The sequence below is a fragment of the Pleurodeles waltl genome, chromosome 6 (assembly GCF_031143425.1).
Source record: "Pleurodeles waltl isolate 20211129_DDA chromosome 6, aPleWal1.hap1.20221129, whole genome shotgun sequence".
NCBI lineage: Eukaryota > Metazoa > Chordata > Amphibia > Caudata > Salamandridae > Pleurodeles > Pleurodeles waltl.
This window is the reverse complement of record NC_090445.1, coordinates 157,229,470-157,245,906: the sequence shown is the minus strand read 5'-3', so window position 1 is coordinate 157,245,906 and position 16,437 is coordinate 157,229,470. Positions and strand designations below refer to the sequence as shown.

Below are 16,437 nucleotides of genomic sequence, written 5' to 3'. Positions count from 1 at the left end.
TATTTGGGTGGATTAGGCACCCTGAGCGCCATTTTTCCTCAACTTACACCCGCTCTATTTGTTATCCTTCATTTACTCAACCCGAAGGCTTGGGATGAGTAAAGGGTGCGTCCTTGTCGATTTAAATGTGTGTTTTATGTGTGTGTTTTGTGTGTGTTTGTGTGCGCCCGTGAGCCAGGATGCGCCCGAAAGCGCGTGTGCGTTTTTGGGATGCTTACGGTGTGCTTCTGTGCTTCGAACATTCTTGAAACGCACATATGGCCACTGCCGCCATATGAGCGTAATGTGTGCTATTTTGAACAAAGTATTAAACGGCATCCTTTGAGTCGTTCGGTCTATACGTTATTTTAAGATTACAGCTACAGGGTGTGGAAAAATACAGTGAGTTGGAGGCATTGAAAAATCTGAGTGGGGAACGTGACACATTCTTTTTTGGAGCGTCATTTAAAAAACACAAACGCAACACGGTTACTTTTGTTTGCACACATGTAGATGCCACCTGAGTCATTCCAGGTGGAATACGAGAATATGATACGAATCAGGATTTTAAAGGTGTGTTTAAATTCGTAGTACTTTGAGACAAAGAGACCTTAGCATCGGAGTTTTAAATTTGTGTTTAAATTCGTAGTACTTTGAGACAAAGAGACTTTAGCATCAGGGTTTTAAATTTGTGTTTACATTCGTAGTACTTTGAGCCGAACAGTCTTTACCATGTAAACCTTAGTCTTGCGCAGATCTCCATATCAGATTTAAAAAGTCCGAGCTGTGCAAGTCCCTCCCCTAATGGTCACCAATAACGAGGCTTTAAAGAAGAGTGCCACGCAGTCCAACAAATGATAAGCAGAAGGCAGACTCCAAGCCCTTTTCTAACTACAACAGCGTCTCGCAAGCGATATGCAAGCACTAGCGCATGCTGTCGCAGTCTGGACCCTGAACAGGAACTGATCTCATTCCCACATCGGCTGCTGGGAGAAAACCCCTGCTGTTTGAGGCAGTATTGAACTTCTGTTTATTTTCTTCAGGGGTTTTTTCTCTCACCTCCAAACACCCCCAAGTGGAAAAAGAGTCTAAAGTGGAGTTGATGTGATGGGGGCATATTGTTTACAATCAGTGTTAAAGTCATGCTGACTGCGTCTGTGTCAACACCTAGAAGAAATACATATATAAAATGCCTGGAAATAACCACTTGATGGCATAATAATGCACAGCGTGCATATCTCAAGGAGCATCTAGGTGCAAAACAATTTTTACAAAAAGGTAACTTGTTTCTTTTCCAGCTAGAAGCTATTGTTGGGTTCACCTGTGACCCATTCGCTTCCCGGTGGAGAGGATGGCTAGGAACTAAGATACCTTTTCCACTGTGTTCTGTATGCTGCCTTAGATGCTGTCTGATGTGTAAAGCACTAAATGTTTCCGGTGACCAGCATAACGAGTGATACCAGCCACACCTTTTTTTCAAACCTGTATTTCAGTGAACAGGGTGCTGAATAGATTGAAGCTTAAAACGACGGTGATGACTTGGTATTTGTTTTCTCTTAATGTATTTGTGTGTATTTCTGTCTTCCGTCCTCTAAACCGCTTCAATCCTTTGCTGCGCTTATCCTAATGCACCATTTCATCATTGATTCATAACCCGCGGTGCTAGCTGCTGTCCACGCTGATGTTTAACCTGGTGCAACTTTTATTTTGATAACACTTAATTAGCGAAATGCTCATTCCTTTTGCAGAACAGCTACGAACGTTGTCCGTTCGACCTTGTCAGATGTATCCGGCATATATTATATCACGAACAGAGGCTTGTACGAGAAGCAACAAATGTAAGTAGCTTAGCTTTTCCATACCATTCCCAACTCTTCCGCACTAGAAATGTATATAAATCATCACCATTACTTACAAGGTACGGATCACACATGGTATGAATCCTTGGAGTATGTTCCCGAATATTTAATTTGCTGCAACAGCGTCATTCTTAGTACAGCTGCGTTTCCAACTAATTGTCACTTCTCTGGACCTTTCTATAACATGCCGTTTAGCCTCTCTGTAAATGGCTCTCAATGCCCAGTGAAGAGGAAAGCGGCTGTAGTCCAGTGAGCCCTTGCTAATGATGTTGTTCTGGATTGAAATATAATTTGTAACTGATGCATGCATGTTTTTTTCTATGGTTATCGTAGGTGGGGTCTGCAGCCCCAGCTATTGACAGGCTCAATATAATAAAATATGTCCACCATTGAAGTATTTTGCTCCTGTTTATTAAATTTGATATGGTTAGATGTGAACATTTTCCATAAGAGTTTAGGCTGGCGAAAGAAAGGATGCAAGTTAAAAAAATAAAATAAAATAAAAAGTCTTCAATCAAACTAGTGCCATCGGAATTTGAAGGATTTACTCATAAAATACGTGTTTTAGAACAGACAACAAAGTTAACAGATTATCGTTGTGGTCTATTTTCATTCTCGAGTAGCAACTGAATGTTTATCTATTTGAAAAGTAGTCCTTCACCTCTTCAGCAAAAATGTTAAACCTCAGCCTCAAAAAACATACTGACTATTCTGTGGCTCTAGCTTCCACTCTTAATTATAATGCATACAAGAATAGATATGAATGGTTGTCCTTCTGTTTATGTAATGCTTTCCCTTGTTTGTGCTTTCGTTTTTTTTCTGAGGTGCAAATATACCTGCTCAGTTTTTTCCTGTTTTATTTTTTTCATGCAAATGTCATTGCCCGTTAACATACTATAGTAAACAATACAAAATGGAAGTAAAATCATCCAGCAGTAAAGGACAGTACACTTTGTAGCACACCATCGTAAACGATCGACGAGTAAACTGTTTTTATGAGTACACTTTATATTCTGACCTTATTTTCTGCCGGCTAACTACACTCAAAGTACCCATATGCTCTTATTTGCCGCACTGTTTTATGTGGCTATCAAGCCCAATGTCCAACTTCTCATCAATCACAGCCTCGTAAATTTGCCATATATTGCATCATTATTTGAAATATAATGATGACAAACTATTTCGGACTCTTAATTCTAAACCATATCGGCCTGTACCCAACTAAGAAACCCCTCCTCTACACTATTCCTCTGGTATTGTGGACAACAAATCGCTTGACCTCTGAACTTATAAAAAGGAGGACTTCCTCACTTACTATCTCTCCCACAATGTCCCCCTCAGTTTTCAGCTAAAGCGACCATTCTTGTCATTCAAAATGCAGTTTTAAAATTGTGCTTTATTGCTCCCCTCATTTCTTGTACAAGATTCGAATAGAGAGTGGGGTGGATTGTGTCCCAAATATGTCACAACCTACTGATCTGTTTTGGCCTGTAGGGCACACTCTACCACATGCTTATGAAACTCAACATATCTTGGCTTTGTACTATTCAAAAAGCAAGAATCTCTGTTGATTTGGTCTTCTAAGTCAGACCGTTGTCACAGTTATAGGGACATGGGCCCAAATACAAGCAAGGAAAATAGTCTACTGTGGTGCTTATTGGATAGCTACAAAGGCCTCTCACAAACCTGTCTCTGCATCACTTTACCTGCATCACTGTTGATAGCTACATCTTGAACCAAACATTTGAACCTATACTTATAGGAAGGGATCCTTCTGAACTGTTAGTTTGGGGATCCAGAAGAAACCAAAAGAATATAGAGGATTCCATCTTAACCTGTTGTTCAGTGTTTTCCATCCAATTTGTGAGGGCTCAATTCTGTCTTACAGAATCATTCATATTTTGTCCACACAGTCCACATGAACTCTCTGCTTTTGCGCTCTATGCTTGCAGACTTCTCTAAGTTCATCAGCCTCTCATTTATTTGATCAATTTTGCTTTCAAGTTTAGAGATGGAAGGTTCAGTCCTCATCAGAACCTCCTGCACTGGATCTCTTAACAGTGCTTAGTCACTTTAGATACTGTAGTGCTGTCTTCATTGTAACCGCTCTCTGAAGGGAAAATTCTATATCGCCGCCTTCTTTCATCTATCCCATGCATGCTTCTTTGTTTGAAACCCCTTGTATAAACCCCTGATATAATATGATCACTCTGTCAAAAATATGTGTTTGAAGGCATGTGTGGCTCTAGATACACATGCTTTGCATATTCCTGCCACCTAGTGTTGGGTCCAGAGTGGTGCAAGTTGTTTTGTCTTTGAAGACACAAGATTAAGTGACTCCTTCTCTAGGTAATATTGCGCATGGGCATCAACTTCTTTGTTAGATTATTTTCCCTCTGCCAACAGGTTTGAATGTGTGTGTCTTTGCTCCGTCTCTTGACTCACTTTGTTTTCTTGTCTTACTTCAACGTTGTCCTCGCTCACGATTTCTTTATCTTAGCATTGTCCTCGTTTTGTCAGGCACCGACCGACTGCCCTTTGTGGTGTCAGCACTATCTTCCACGTGGCATCAGCGGAAATGCTTCCTTGATGGAATTGACTCTGTTCCGCTTCTGTCCTTGGTGCCACACCAAACTTCTGCACACAGATCAACTTCTTGTGTGCAATCTCTACCTCTCCCTGGACCACAGTGAAGCCGACTGTGATGCCTGTAAGTCCTTCTGCTCCAAAGAAACTCTTTGGGACTGAAGAGCTCGTTGGCTGGTGATCGCCCAGAAGATGCCAGACAACACCCTGGACATCTTTGGAGAGGAGCACGCTCAGGAGGAACCTTTGCAGGAGTAGAAAGCCCTTTCTATTCAGGTCCTCTCAGACTTGAAAATCTAGCCAATTTTAGAAACAGTGGACTCTCATCATGGCAAACTCCAAATACAAGAGGGTACAGGCCAGATCACAGCCATTCCTTCCTCTCCTGTGCCTCCAAGGGGAAACTATCGTTTCAGGAGGCTATGGACACCCCTGTCCCTTCTAAGAGGAAAACCAAGGACAAGGCTACCAGCCCTCCATGTAGGCCTTCTCCACCACATCCTCCTCCTTTCCCCCTCCTCCTCCTTTGCCTCCATCTTCACCTCCACCCCCTTCCTCTTCACATTCCCCCACTTCACCCTTACGGGGGGATTACACACCTCAGGGTTCTCCACTGTTTTCCACTGGAGGTATGGGGAAGGGGGGGTCCTAAGGATGATACAGATCCTTGGGACTCACATGATCCTGACCCGATTCCCTCCAACAACCCTGACCTCTATCCTGCACACTCCTCACCACTGGAGGACACTACCTCCTACAAACTAATAGTAGCTAGAGCAGCTGTGAACCACTGTGTAGAGCGGCATAAGAATCCCATCAAGCAGGACTTTCTGTTAGACACACTTGCTACCACTCACAGGAACATACATTTATCTCCCCATGCTCCGTGGCATGCTTCGATACGCGGGAAGATATTTTCAAATAGCCTGTCTGCTTTAGAGTAATCATACCAAGAGTGGACAAAAAGTATAAGGCAGCTCCCTCTAACCTGCTCTACATCAAGTCACAGGTTCCAACAGACTCTATTGTGGCAACAACAGCTCGTAAGCGAGCAGTCAGTCAGGCCAATGGGGACTCTCCTCCCTTGAGAAGGAGAGTAAGATAATAGAAACAACATAAATATGGCAACAATGACCATTATAATGGCCGCATCTTCCTGTAGTTTATCATGGGTATGCTGAAGGTGCTCATACACAAATAAACATATCTGTTGCCAAATATGTACACTGGGATAGGACCGAGCCTACACCAGGAAATACAACTATATAGAGAACATCATGTGGAGCACACAAATATACATTGATTGATTGTCTAATATGATGATGATAATAGACACTGCAAGGAAAAGGGTGGTTGCACAGCCTGCGAACCACTGGCTCGTAGCCAACTCCCAAGCCCTGCCAGCCCGATACAACCGGGCTCATTGGGACAAAATGAAGGAGCTCATCTAATTATTACTTGAAGAACATCGCAAAAGGGGACAGCAGATTGTTGCAGAAGGGCAGGTCATCTCTAATAGTTCAATCAGTGGCGCCCTGGATGCCACTGACACTGCGCTTGCGGCATAAACACCGGTCTCATCCTCGGAAGACATGCTTGGCTGCGTAGCTCAGGTTTTAAACCTGAAGTGCCGCAAGCAGTCCTTAATATGCCCTTTGAGAAGGAGCACCAGTTTGGGCCTCAGGTAGACACCAGCTTGGAGACACTCAAGAAAGGCACAGCCACTGCTAAAGCCATGGGTGCCCTCAAGTTCCTTACACAAAGAGGCACCCTGGGTTCAGAGGCTTATACAAGTCCTTTACCTCTGAGGAGTCAACCTCACACCCTAGGCCAGTGGTTTCCAACCTTCTTATTTCTGTGGACCCCCAGTTTATCCTTACTGGAACCTAGGGACCCCCACTGAATAATAATTGAAATCCGGGGACCCCCCCACCAAGTCATTAGTGGAAGCCGGGGACCCTAGTCTTAACATTGTCAATGCTTTGAACTGCAAACCAGCATACAAAACATACTGAAACAAGCATTCCATCAAACACATGCACAAATGGTAACACATTTAATTTAATTTGCGAATAAATAAAATAACAAAAAAAATAAAAAAAAAATTAGTAGGAAGGTTGTATCTTTTCTAAATTCCGTTGAAGCCACTTATCGTCCATACTATATACTGTTTGATTGTAATTTAATTTTTACCCTTCAATTTCAAATTCCGTGACATTTGCAGTATGTTTTAAAATGTTAAACTGTACATTTAATCACTTTATTTATATACATTTTATTAATCTGTTAATTAGTTAATTTTCTACTCTACACCAGTTTAGGAAAATAGATAATATTTATGTGAATAAAATAAGACCAAAACAACAAAAATCCAATATGCACAAGTCAAGCTATCACCTTTTAAAAGTTTAAATTAGTCTGAATCCTTAAGAATCAGTAGTTGTATCCTTTTAACACACAGTACCTGGGATGTGTCACAAATACCGATGCACTGGGGCTGCAGAGGTGGAGATGCGTTGAAAAATGTCAGGCGCTGTGTCAGATTTTCTAGTGTGGAACAGATGATGCGCACTTTCTTTCTGCGCTGCAAGGTGCTGGGTCGATTTCCAAGAGTGCAGCCTTGGCTCCTCACCGCAATGCGGGGATATTTTGACACCCAGAGACGATGCATTGAAAATCCTTCATACGCTGGTAACAAGGAGCAGGCGCTGCATTGATCCGGCAGGCGCTGCATCGATCCGGCAGGCGCTGCATCAATTTCTGCAGACGTTGCATCGATTATGTGATGCACAGGGATTTTCTTCTCTTTGGTGAAGTCTTTGTGGCCCTGAGACTTCAGAACAGGAGACAAACTCAGTCCAAGACCTGGGAGATTACTTGTGGGGAAGGCAGAGTCTATCCAGCAGAGTTAGGGGCAGCAGGGCAAAAAGCTGGGCAGCAGTCCTTCCAGCAAAGCAGTCCACATGAGTCATTTGGGCAGCCAGACATTCCATCTGACAGTGTCTAGTTGTAGATCCAGATGTTTCTGATTTTGGATGGTCACCGGCCCAGCATATATATGTATATCTCCAAAAATGCCTTTAAAGGGGGGGGGGAATTGAAAGAGTGGTTTTGAAGTGCACAAGTTCCGCTTTCAATCCAGCCTTATCTGCCAGGATCCCAGTGGGGGGTTGTCAGTCCTATCTGTGGGGTCAAACCAGTGGCCTTTGAAGTGGAAGGGAGAGCCCATCCAGCCTTTCTGCCCAGGGAGACCCATTCAGTATGCGGATGAATGCAGATGTGACTGAGTGTCCTGTTTTTGAGCAGTCAACCAACACATCCCAGACATGGATTGGAGACAGGCTGTAAGGCACAGAAGGCAGTACGTGTAGAGAAATGCCCACTTTCTAAAAGTGGCATTTCTAATATAGTAGTATTAAATCCAACTTCACCAGTAAGTAGGATTTTCCTATTCCCATTCTGGCCATACTAAACATGACATGGCTACTCCTTTCAGATCAGAATCTATCACTTATATAAGGGCAGTTCTAATGCTGGCCTATGAGAGGAGCAGGCCTCACAGTAGTGAAAAACGAATTTATGAGTTTTTCACTACCAGGACATGTAAAACACATAAGTGCATGTCCTGCCTTTTACTAACATAGCACCCTGCCCTATGGGTTACCTAAGGCCTACCTTAGGGGTGATTTATTTGTAGAAAAAGGGGAGTTAAGACTTGGCAACTAGTTTTAAAGGCCAAGTTGAAGTAGCAGTGAAACTGCACACACAGGCCTTGCAATAGCAGGCCTGAGACATGGTTAAGTGGCTGGCTACTTATGAGGGTGGCACAATCATTGCTGCAGGCACACTAGTTGCATTTAACTTACAGGACCTGGGCACATCTAGTGCTCTTTACTAGGGACGTACAGCTAAACTAAATATGCCAGTTGGGTATGAGCCAATGTTACCATGTTTTAGGGAGAGAGCACATGCACTTTAGCACTGGTTAGCAGTGGTAAAGTGCCCAGAGGCCTAAAACCGACAGTAAAGAGGTCAGAAAAAGAGGAGGAGGTAGGCAAAAAGTTTCAGGTGACCTATCAGACAGCAGCTTTATGACCGCTCTAGATCTAAAAGTCACCTACTTTCACATTTCAATTCACGCTGCACATCAAAAATACCTAAGATTTGTTATTACTGGTAGACACTACCAACTCAAGGTCCTTCCATTCGCTCTCAGGATACTATCTACATGTTTATCAGTAGTTGTCACACACCTCAGAAGGAAAAACATTCAAGTGTTTCCGTACCTTGATGACTGACTCATCAAAGCCAGCATGTTGCACCAGTGTCAGCAACACACTCAGTTGACAGTGGATCTCCTTCACAACATGGGCTTCACTCTCAATATTCCCACATCTCACCTCCAGCCTCTACGGGTTCAGCCTTACTTGGGGGCCGTTTTGAATGGAGTTTGAGTGGGCATATCCCAACCCAGCTCGTGTCCAAAATGTTTAGACTAGCCTCCCTCAATTTCAAGAGAGCCATACATACACAGTGTGGACCATTATGCATCTGTTAGGGATGATGGCCTCTTGCAATGCCATCATTCCTCATGCCAGGCACATGCATCCCCTACAACAGTGTTTGTCTCGCCAATGGTCTCAGTTACAGTGTCACCTGGAAGATCTAGTGTCGTTAGACCACCAAAACACACCATTATCTGCAATGGACAAACATCAACAACCTCTTGAAGGGGCTGCCTTTTCTAAAGCCTGTGCCTCAATTCACATTGACCACAGACTCATCACTCACACGTTGGAGTGCCAATCTCCAGTCCCTACACATCAATTCCCTAGAACATCAAGCAGTATTCCTAGCCCTGAAAGCATTCCTTCCTCACCTGTCTCACAAGGTTGTCTTAGTCCGAACGGACAACATGACAGCCATGTATTGCTTACAGAAACGGGGGTACACAGTCCTGTCACCACTTTCTCAGACCATGTAGAAGTGGGCTTTTTACCACCACATTTACCTGGTAGCCGAGTACCTTCCTAGTTCAGGCAACAACTTTGCAGACCTGCTCAGCAGGATGCAGCAACAAGTCCACGAGTAGGAACTCCACCCACAATTCCTTCAGTTGTACTTCACAATGTGGAGTACTTCTCACACAGTCCTTTTCGCCACAGCAGAAAACATGAAATGCCAAAGCTTCGCCTCCATGTATCCACACCCTCTATCCAAAGGCAACACTCTGTGGATGAATTGGTCAGGGATATTGGCCTACGCTTTCCCACCTCTCGTTCAGTTTCTTGTTTGCCTGATCCTCTGAACATCTCTCACCATGATCCTTGTGGCTCCCACTTGGGCACGCCAGCCTTAGTTCACCACGCTCCTGGGTCTCTCAGTAGTCCCACACGAGAAGCTCCCAACAGACCAGACCTTCTCACTCAAAACCAGGGCAAATCCGACATCTAGACCCCACGTCACTCAGTCTCGCTATATGGCTCCTGAAGTCATAGAGTTTGGCTACCTAGGCTTGCTGGTGTGTTGTGTAGACATTCTCAGGGAAGCCTGTAGACCTACTACCAGGGCTTGTTATGCTGCAAGGTGCAAACGCTTTGAAAGACTTTCATGGAAGGTCTTAAATTTGTAATTCCACCTAGGGTCCCTCCTGCACCATTGTGGAACTTTAACATTATGCTCACCAGTTTTATGGGTCCCCCATTTGAACCCCTGCATTCATGTCCACTTCAATTCCTCTCATGGAAAGTGGCTTTCTTAGTCGCCATCACATCACTCAGACATATTGGCGGGCTCCAGGCACTAAGCTTGGAAGAACCTTTCTTCTAGATTCATAGGTATAAGGTAGTCCTTCACACTAACCCTACGTTTTTCCCTACAGTGGTTTCACAGTTTCACAATAACCAGTCTATTGATCTACCAGTCTTCTTCCCAGAACCCTACTCTGTTGCAGAAAGAGCCCTTCACACTCTAGATGTCAAAAGAGCTCTCATGTTCTATATTGACAGAACCAAAGACTTCAGGAAGCCCAAGTAACTTTTTGGAACTTTTTCACCACCTCATAAAGGTAACCCAGTATTCAAATCAGGCATACCCAGACGGATAGTTAAATGTATGCAGACTAGGTTATGCTAAGGCCAAGAGACTGTTACCTGTTACACCTAGAGCACACTCTACTGGAAAAGAAGGGTACAACTATGGATTTCACTGGTTTTCCTTGGAAACATTCCTATAGCTGACATTTGTTAGGCAGCTACAGCCACACATGCCATTAAACTGATGATGTAACTTACCCTGTAAGCATCTGTTTGTGGCATGTAGTGATGTAGATTAACATGCACTCTCCCTTCTCTCCAGATGCTTGTGACCTCCCCACAGAAAAAGAGCAATTATCAGTGATTGACCCAAATCACTGGAAGGGGAAAGGGTCGAAATCTGCATCTGATAATTAGCTTGTCACATTACAGGTCCACTAGAGCAAAGGGGGGAGGGAAGACCTCTGGAGACAGCACATGAGGGGCTCACTTTTTGAAGTTTTGGTGGGAAGGGATGAGGCAGTGATGTCAGCTAGGTGTGGATCCAAGGCCCTCTAAGGAGCTCTTCTTTCTAGAGAAAACTTGGAGTTGCCCTAATGGTTTGTCCCAGAATGCTGGGCAGGAGGAGGGATGATGTGGCATCTTAAGGTTGGCCTAGAACTTTCCACTCCCACTTAAAAACCCCTGTACAAGGGAGATACATTTGTGAAGACCATGAACCTGGGAGGCAACAACTGCGAAAAGTATGTATAGCTGAACAGAGAAGCCACCTGATGCCCTGCAAAGACGGACTAAGCACTTTGTCACAAGCTGGCCCGTAGCGATAAGATGGGTCACTCCAGGGCCACTGGTGCCGACCCCCTGACACACCAGTTGATAGAAAGACCAATGCCTCCAGTAGGTGCCCTGTAAGCCAGCCATGAGGCTCAGGGTCCTGGTGGGGTGGCAACGAGAGTGTTTTGCTAGTGAAGGTGCGGCACAAGATGCTCCCACCAGTAGGAGAGGAGCCAGGCAGAGAAGAAGGCTGGGAGTCAAATAACCCAGCTGGTTGTAATTTAAGATTGTTTCAGGTTATTGATGGAATGGTAATGGTGTTCCTTATTAGTGTACCAGAAGTGGATTTATGGCAGTTTGGATGACATAAAGCGCTATGTGTATAAAAGATAGATGGGTAGAAAAACCGAGTGAGGGTTTTAAAGCGAGATAAAGATTTAGAGACATGGTAGGATTAAGGGAGATTGAAAGTCATCCCCTTGTGGCATGTGGCATATAGGGGACAATGTTTCTGGCACAAGGCCCTTTACAGACTCTGACATACAAGCAGCACTCTTTTTACCTGTTGCCTAGATGCCTGGGCTGAAATCACACAGATTCAAGCTAAGCAGAGTTGGCAGGATTGGTCTTGTGACATGGGGACCAGTTAAGCACATCTTGAATAAGCTGACCGTGGGCAACCCTGCCTCTGTCAACAATCCCTTACACAGAACTGTAAAATAAACCTTTGTTGCTAAAAAAAAAAATCCTGAGTTGTCCGGAGCGACAACCTCAAGGTACCTAAGGAACCAGTATAGAAAAACAGCACAAAGTACTTACTGTGCATACCACTGTCTTTTAAGGGTTTGTCACTGCTGCATAACATTTCAAGTACCCTTAATGGCACTTTCAAATGTACAGCTGCAGTTTTAAGGTTATTTTGTTTCGACAATATATCCTTCTGTTTAGTTAATGTGGAATTGAAACCTGGTGTTACTGTCACACTCTTGTGCAGGCTAAGGTCACTTTTCTACAGCCTCTCCTCTGCAGTGCCCATTTGCAATGTAAATTTCTTTTAAGTACGTATCCTCAAATTGGACCAAACCCTACTCCTTGAACTTAAGGTGGACACCACCGCTATGTATTGATTTTGCTCAAATACTGTCTCACTCAGTGACTAACCACTGAATGCTTACAAATCAAGTGGGCGTATATAAATTACCTTGTAGGTATGCAAGACTGATGCAGTACAATTCAAGGTTTGATGATTGAGTAGAGGGTGTACCTTAACCTGTTGTTCGAACCTGGTTCTTTGTACTGCAGGACCAAAAAGATCTAGATTTTAGATTTCTCGATTACCCCATGAAGGGCCAGGCTGATGCTTTAGGAAGTACTTTGCTGTTTTTAGAAGAAGGGGCTTATACTCAGGATGGTGTGGATCATGGTTGTAGTGTCTAGAACTTTGAGGATATGATGTCATTAGGTCAAGTGATTTTATTTTTAGTGACTAGACCATAAAGGGGATGAAGTGCATTTCCGTTGCTGTTTCATCACTGTTCTTTTCTTCCACTTCCATTATGATACAGATCATCTTGCTTGAGGGGTGCATATGGATAGTTTATTCATATGAACTATCATAATTAGTTTAGGGCTAAGTGGGGACATCATGGTTTTATCTTCTTTGTCTCTAGGATGTTGAATGGGATCTTGCTGAATGCTGCCCCCATTTTGGAATTGTATTGTAGTAATAGAGCATTGAGGAAGAAGCTTATTTTCCTTGGGTGAAACTACCAGTTGAAACGCTTTGTGTCCTCCTCAAACCAACACTATCTGCTGGAGTTTCTTTTCACCTGTTCAGTGATGATTGTTTTCTTTGTGAAGCTTTCATGTTTTCTCTTCATTGTTTATCAGACCTCAGTAAGGTCTGATTTGGTCCTTGCTTCTAATGGGCTCATGATTTGCACCCAGGCACAATTGCATTATGGCTGTTCTTCTGTATGTCTGTGTATTTTCTGGTCTTTGGTTGGTATGTGTCAGGGTAACAGTGATGGTTAGTGCTTCTAGCCTTTCTCTCATTCTGTCTGATATGTTGGTGCACCGCGGTTTGCTTCTTTTCTTCTACTTACCATATAATTTGGTTTCCATACCTTGCCAGTGCAGGAGAAAATATGGGGTGGGTGCTCTTCTTGTGTCTTCCAAATTTTTTAGTGTCATGTTGTTAATTTTGGCACTGCCCTGGCTGGCTGAGCCTCGCTGGAATGGCAAGGTAGGCCAGAAGCAAATGTTTGTTCTACTGCATCATGTTCAAAACATTTAATATATAAGTATATGAATATTAGTGAGTGGTATTTCGGATGTCAGGCCCACTTTGCAGGAGTAAAGGCTGTTTCATCTGCACTGTTGCCTAGAATTGCTAAAATGGGTTAGGTTGGAACGTGGGATTTGCTTCTGTTCTTTGTCAAGCATTATTGTTGCAGTTCTGAGCTTGTAGGGATGTATAGCGATCTGGTTCCATGTGGAAAAGTTCGTGCTTCACTTTTCTCCTCTTCTCATTGAGAACAGGTAGAAGTATTCATCATAAGAATAAGTTAATTATATTCAGTAAAACTATTTCTGATAGATACTGTATCTACCCGCAGATTAAACAATTGACTGCCCACCAACCTACTGTGAGTAGAATATTGTGTGTTTTAGAAGGTTCCGAGTTAGTTTTCTGCACTGCATTTCTGGCAGTTTCGTCAATCTCGTCTCGGCCTCAAGGGTGTTTAAATGGAAGGGAACTGATGTCAGAACACTGGTGGTAATATGTACAGCTCTGTGATGTCATATAGCAGGAGACACAGGAGTCAAGCTAGAGCTGTGGCACCACCTGCTGGCACGGGAGATCAATTTCACCTTTTCAGGATCAAGTCTGAAAAATATTAATGAGGAGAAGAATCTGCAAGTAGTTAGAGAATCAACTACAAATATTGGTACAAAGGTAAATAACGTATCCTTCACTGTAACACCAACTAACTCATTCTGACTTTTCCCAAATTGTGTCACACCCAAAAGTGATACAAGTTCCACCCCTACTGTAAGCTCTATGACGTGAATGGTTTTGACCTTTTAAATCTGTGGAGAGATGACATTAAGTTACCATTATGTCATAGTTAACAATTTAGAACTCATTCAACTATTTACCTTCCCAGTTACCTTCCTGTTGCTTTAAAGATATACCTCAAAGCAAGCAAGTGATGCATGGAGTTTTAAAAGGTTATTTTGGTGTGTGGCCAGACTAATGGATTTGCCAACGCTGATTAAATATGTGTTGGCTTTAAAAGATCAAGTGCTTTGTTTTCATACCAGCATTGTTCATTTTAATTAATATTTTTACGTTTATGAGTGTGTAAAATACCCTTGATTCATAGTATTTAATTAATTGGCTATTTAGAGAGGATGGCGTGTTTTTAATCCCAGATTTACAATCCTTACGGTGCTTGGATGACTGCATGCCCTCGGGACACCCATTGCTCAAGGTTTTCAACAGACACAAAATCATGCCTTTCTCAACATCTGCGTTGTTTGACTTAAGCTTCACTGCCGAATTTAAACATTCTTTGCCTTTATATTTGAAAATATACATGGTTTTCCTTTGTCTTTGCAGTCTGGTTCTCCAGTGGGTGGTATTGTGGACATGCTGTCTCAGAAACACTTGCAGATCAATCAGACATTCGAGGAGCTGAGGCTGATCACGCAGGACACCGAGAACGGCCTCAAGAAGCTCCAGCAGACACAGGAGTACTTCATCATCCAGTACCAAGAAAGTCTTCGTATCCAAGGTGAGAGCACATTGTCCCAGCCAGTTCATCACATAACCCACATGATGAATATAGGCCTAAGCAGACAGCCCCCAAAAATATTGATCTATTCTTAGGTTGCAGTGAAAGAGACTAAAAGTTTGGTGTGGATCCTGTGTAAGGTCTTGTAAAACTCCACCTTACTCATACATTTTCCTGTTCATAACCAGTTAACACAATATTCTTAAATAATCTCAGCTAGAGTCCTTTTTTTAATTCCTGTGTATGAAAACAACTATATTCATTCAACTCTGCACCAGCTTTGGTACAAATAAAAAACGATTCAACGTTACTTTGTTTTCTATACTTAGGCCCATCACTAGTTCGCCTTACTACTTTGTCCTGCCATAGTTGCAGAACCACCTTTTCGGTTAAGACACACCTCTTTAATTTAAAAGGCATTGTATGATGATGCAGCTTGCCCTGAAGGATTGGCTGCCGTGCTTTAAAGGCCCCCCTGAAGAAAGAAATATACACCCACTTTAAGAGCTGTCTGAAGGTCTTAACTTAGAAGATTTGATTGTCATAAACTAAATTGTATTAATTTGTTTGGTTCAACGCTCTACCATGTATCTTACAGCAGTTAAAGGATTTCAAATTGTTATCTTATTGTTTTCTAATTGTCAGACATCAAACAACATTTTAAATTTGAAAACAGCAGCCATTTCCGATCAAATAACGGCTGCAAATTGCGCAACTGGTAAACACTAATTTTGCATAGTTCATGTTCACTGGGAGTAAAATTTCAACGAAATTGCTCTTTGCACACCACAGAATGAGGTGTATCTTGATGGTAGTGCATTTTATTCAAGGTTCATAGATGATCACAACATTCATGTGTTATTATCCTGCTCAGTATTCGTCAGGCTTGGTATGGTAAAAATGCAGATATTTGCCCTTCTATATTTGTTCTGTAAAAAGTAGAGAAAGAAACTGTGCTGTTATTTCAAAGCTTCACAAGTGTTTATGCTTTTTGAAATGGAGTGAAATCGCTTTAGAGATTGCAGTTGGATGCTGTTGTAATTCAGAATCGCTGCCAATTTACTCTGCACATCTGTTTATAGGGGAATTCATGACTTTAAGGTCAGTCATTTCCTGTTGCTAATGGTCTTGTACGATAATAGTGCCTACAGCCTAAATAAAATGTTCCCGTAAAAGAAGACTCTTCCCTAAAATGGTGTAGTCGTGCTTTATGGTCCTTTCATTCTGAGTTGTAAAGGTTAGCAGAGCCCTGTGATGCCATAGTAGGAGCATTATGTAGAGATACCTATTATAAGCCTCCTACATTTTATCATGTACTTTTTTTGACAAATTATAGGTGGTAAGAAGAAATCCGCAGTTAATTGGAATTAGGTTACTCCCGTGGTTATAGGGGTCATACTTGTA

At 42.7% G+C, this 16,437-nt stretch overlaps 1 protein-coding gene across 9 annotated transcripts in view; it reads left to right on the top strand.

Moving 5' to 3' along the window:
• Window positions 1–16,437, top strand: part of LOC138299444 (signal transducer and activator of transcription 5B) — a 994,326-nt gene that overhangs the window by 640,057 nt on the left and 337,832 nt on the right. For all 9 annotated transcript variants that reach the window (XM_069237688.1, XM_069237689.1, XM_069237693.1 and 6 more), the window contains 2 exons: window positions 1,728–1,817; window positions 14,859–15,033. In XM_069237688.1, the coding sequence (XP_069093789.1) occupies window positions 1,728–1,817; window positions 14,859–15,033 (265 nt within the window). The remainder of the gene's footprint in view (window positions 1–1,727; window positions 1,818–14,858; window positions 15,034–16,437) is intronic.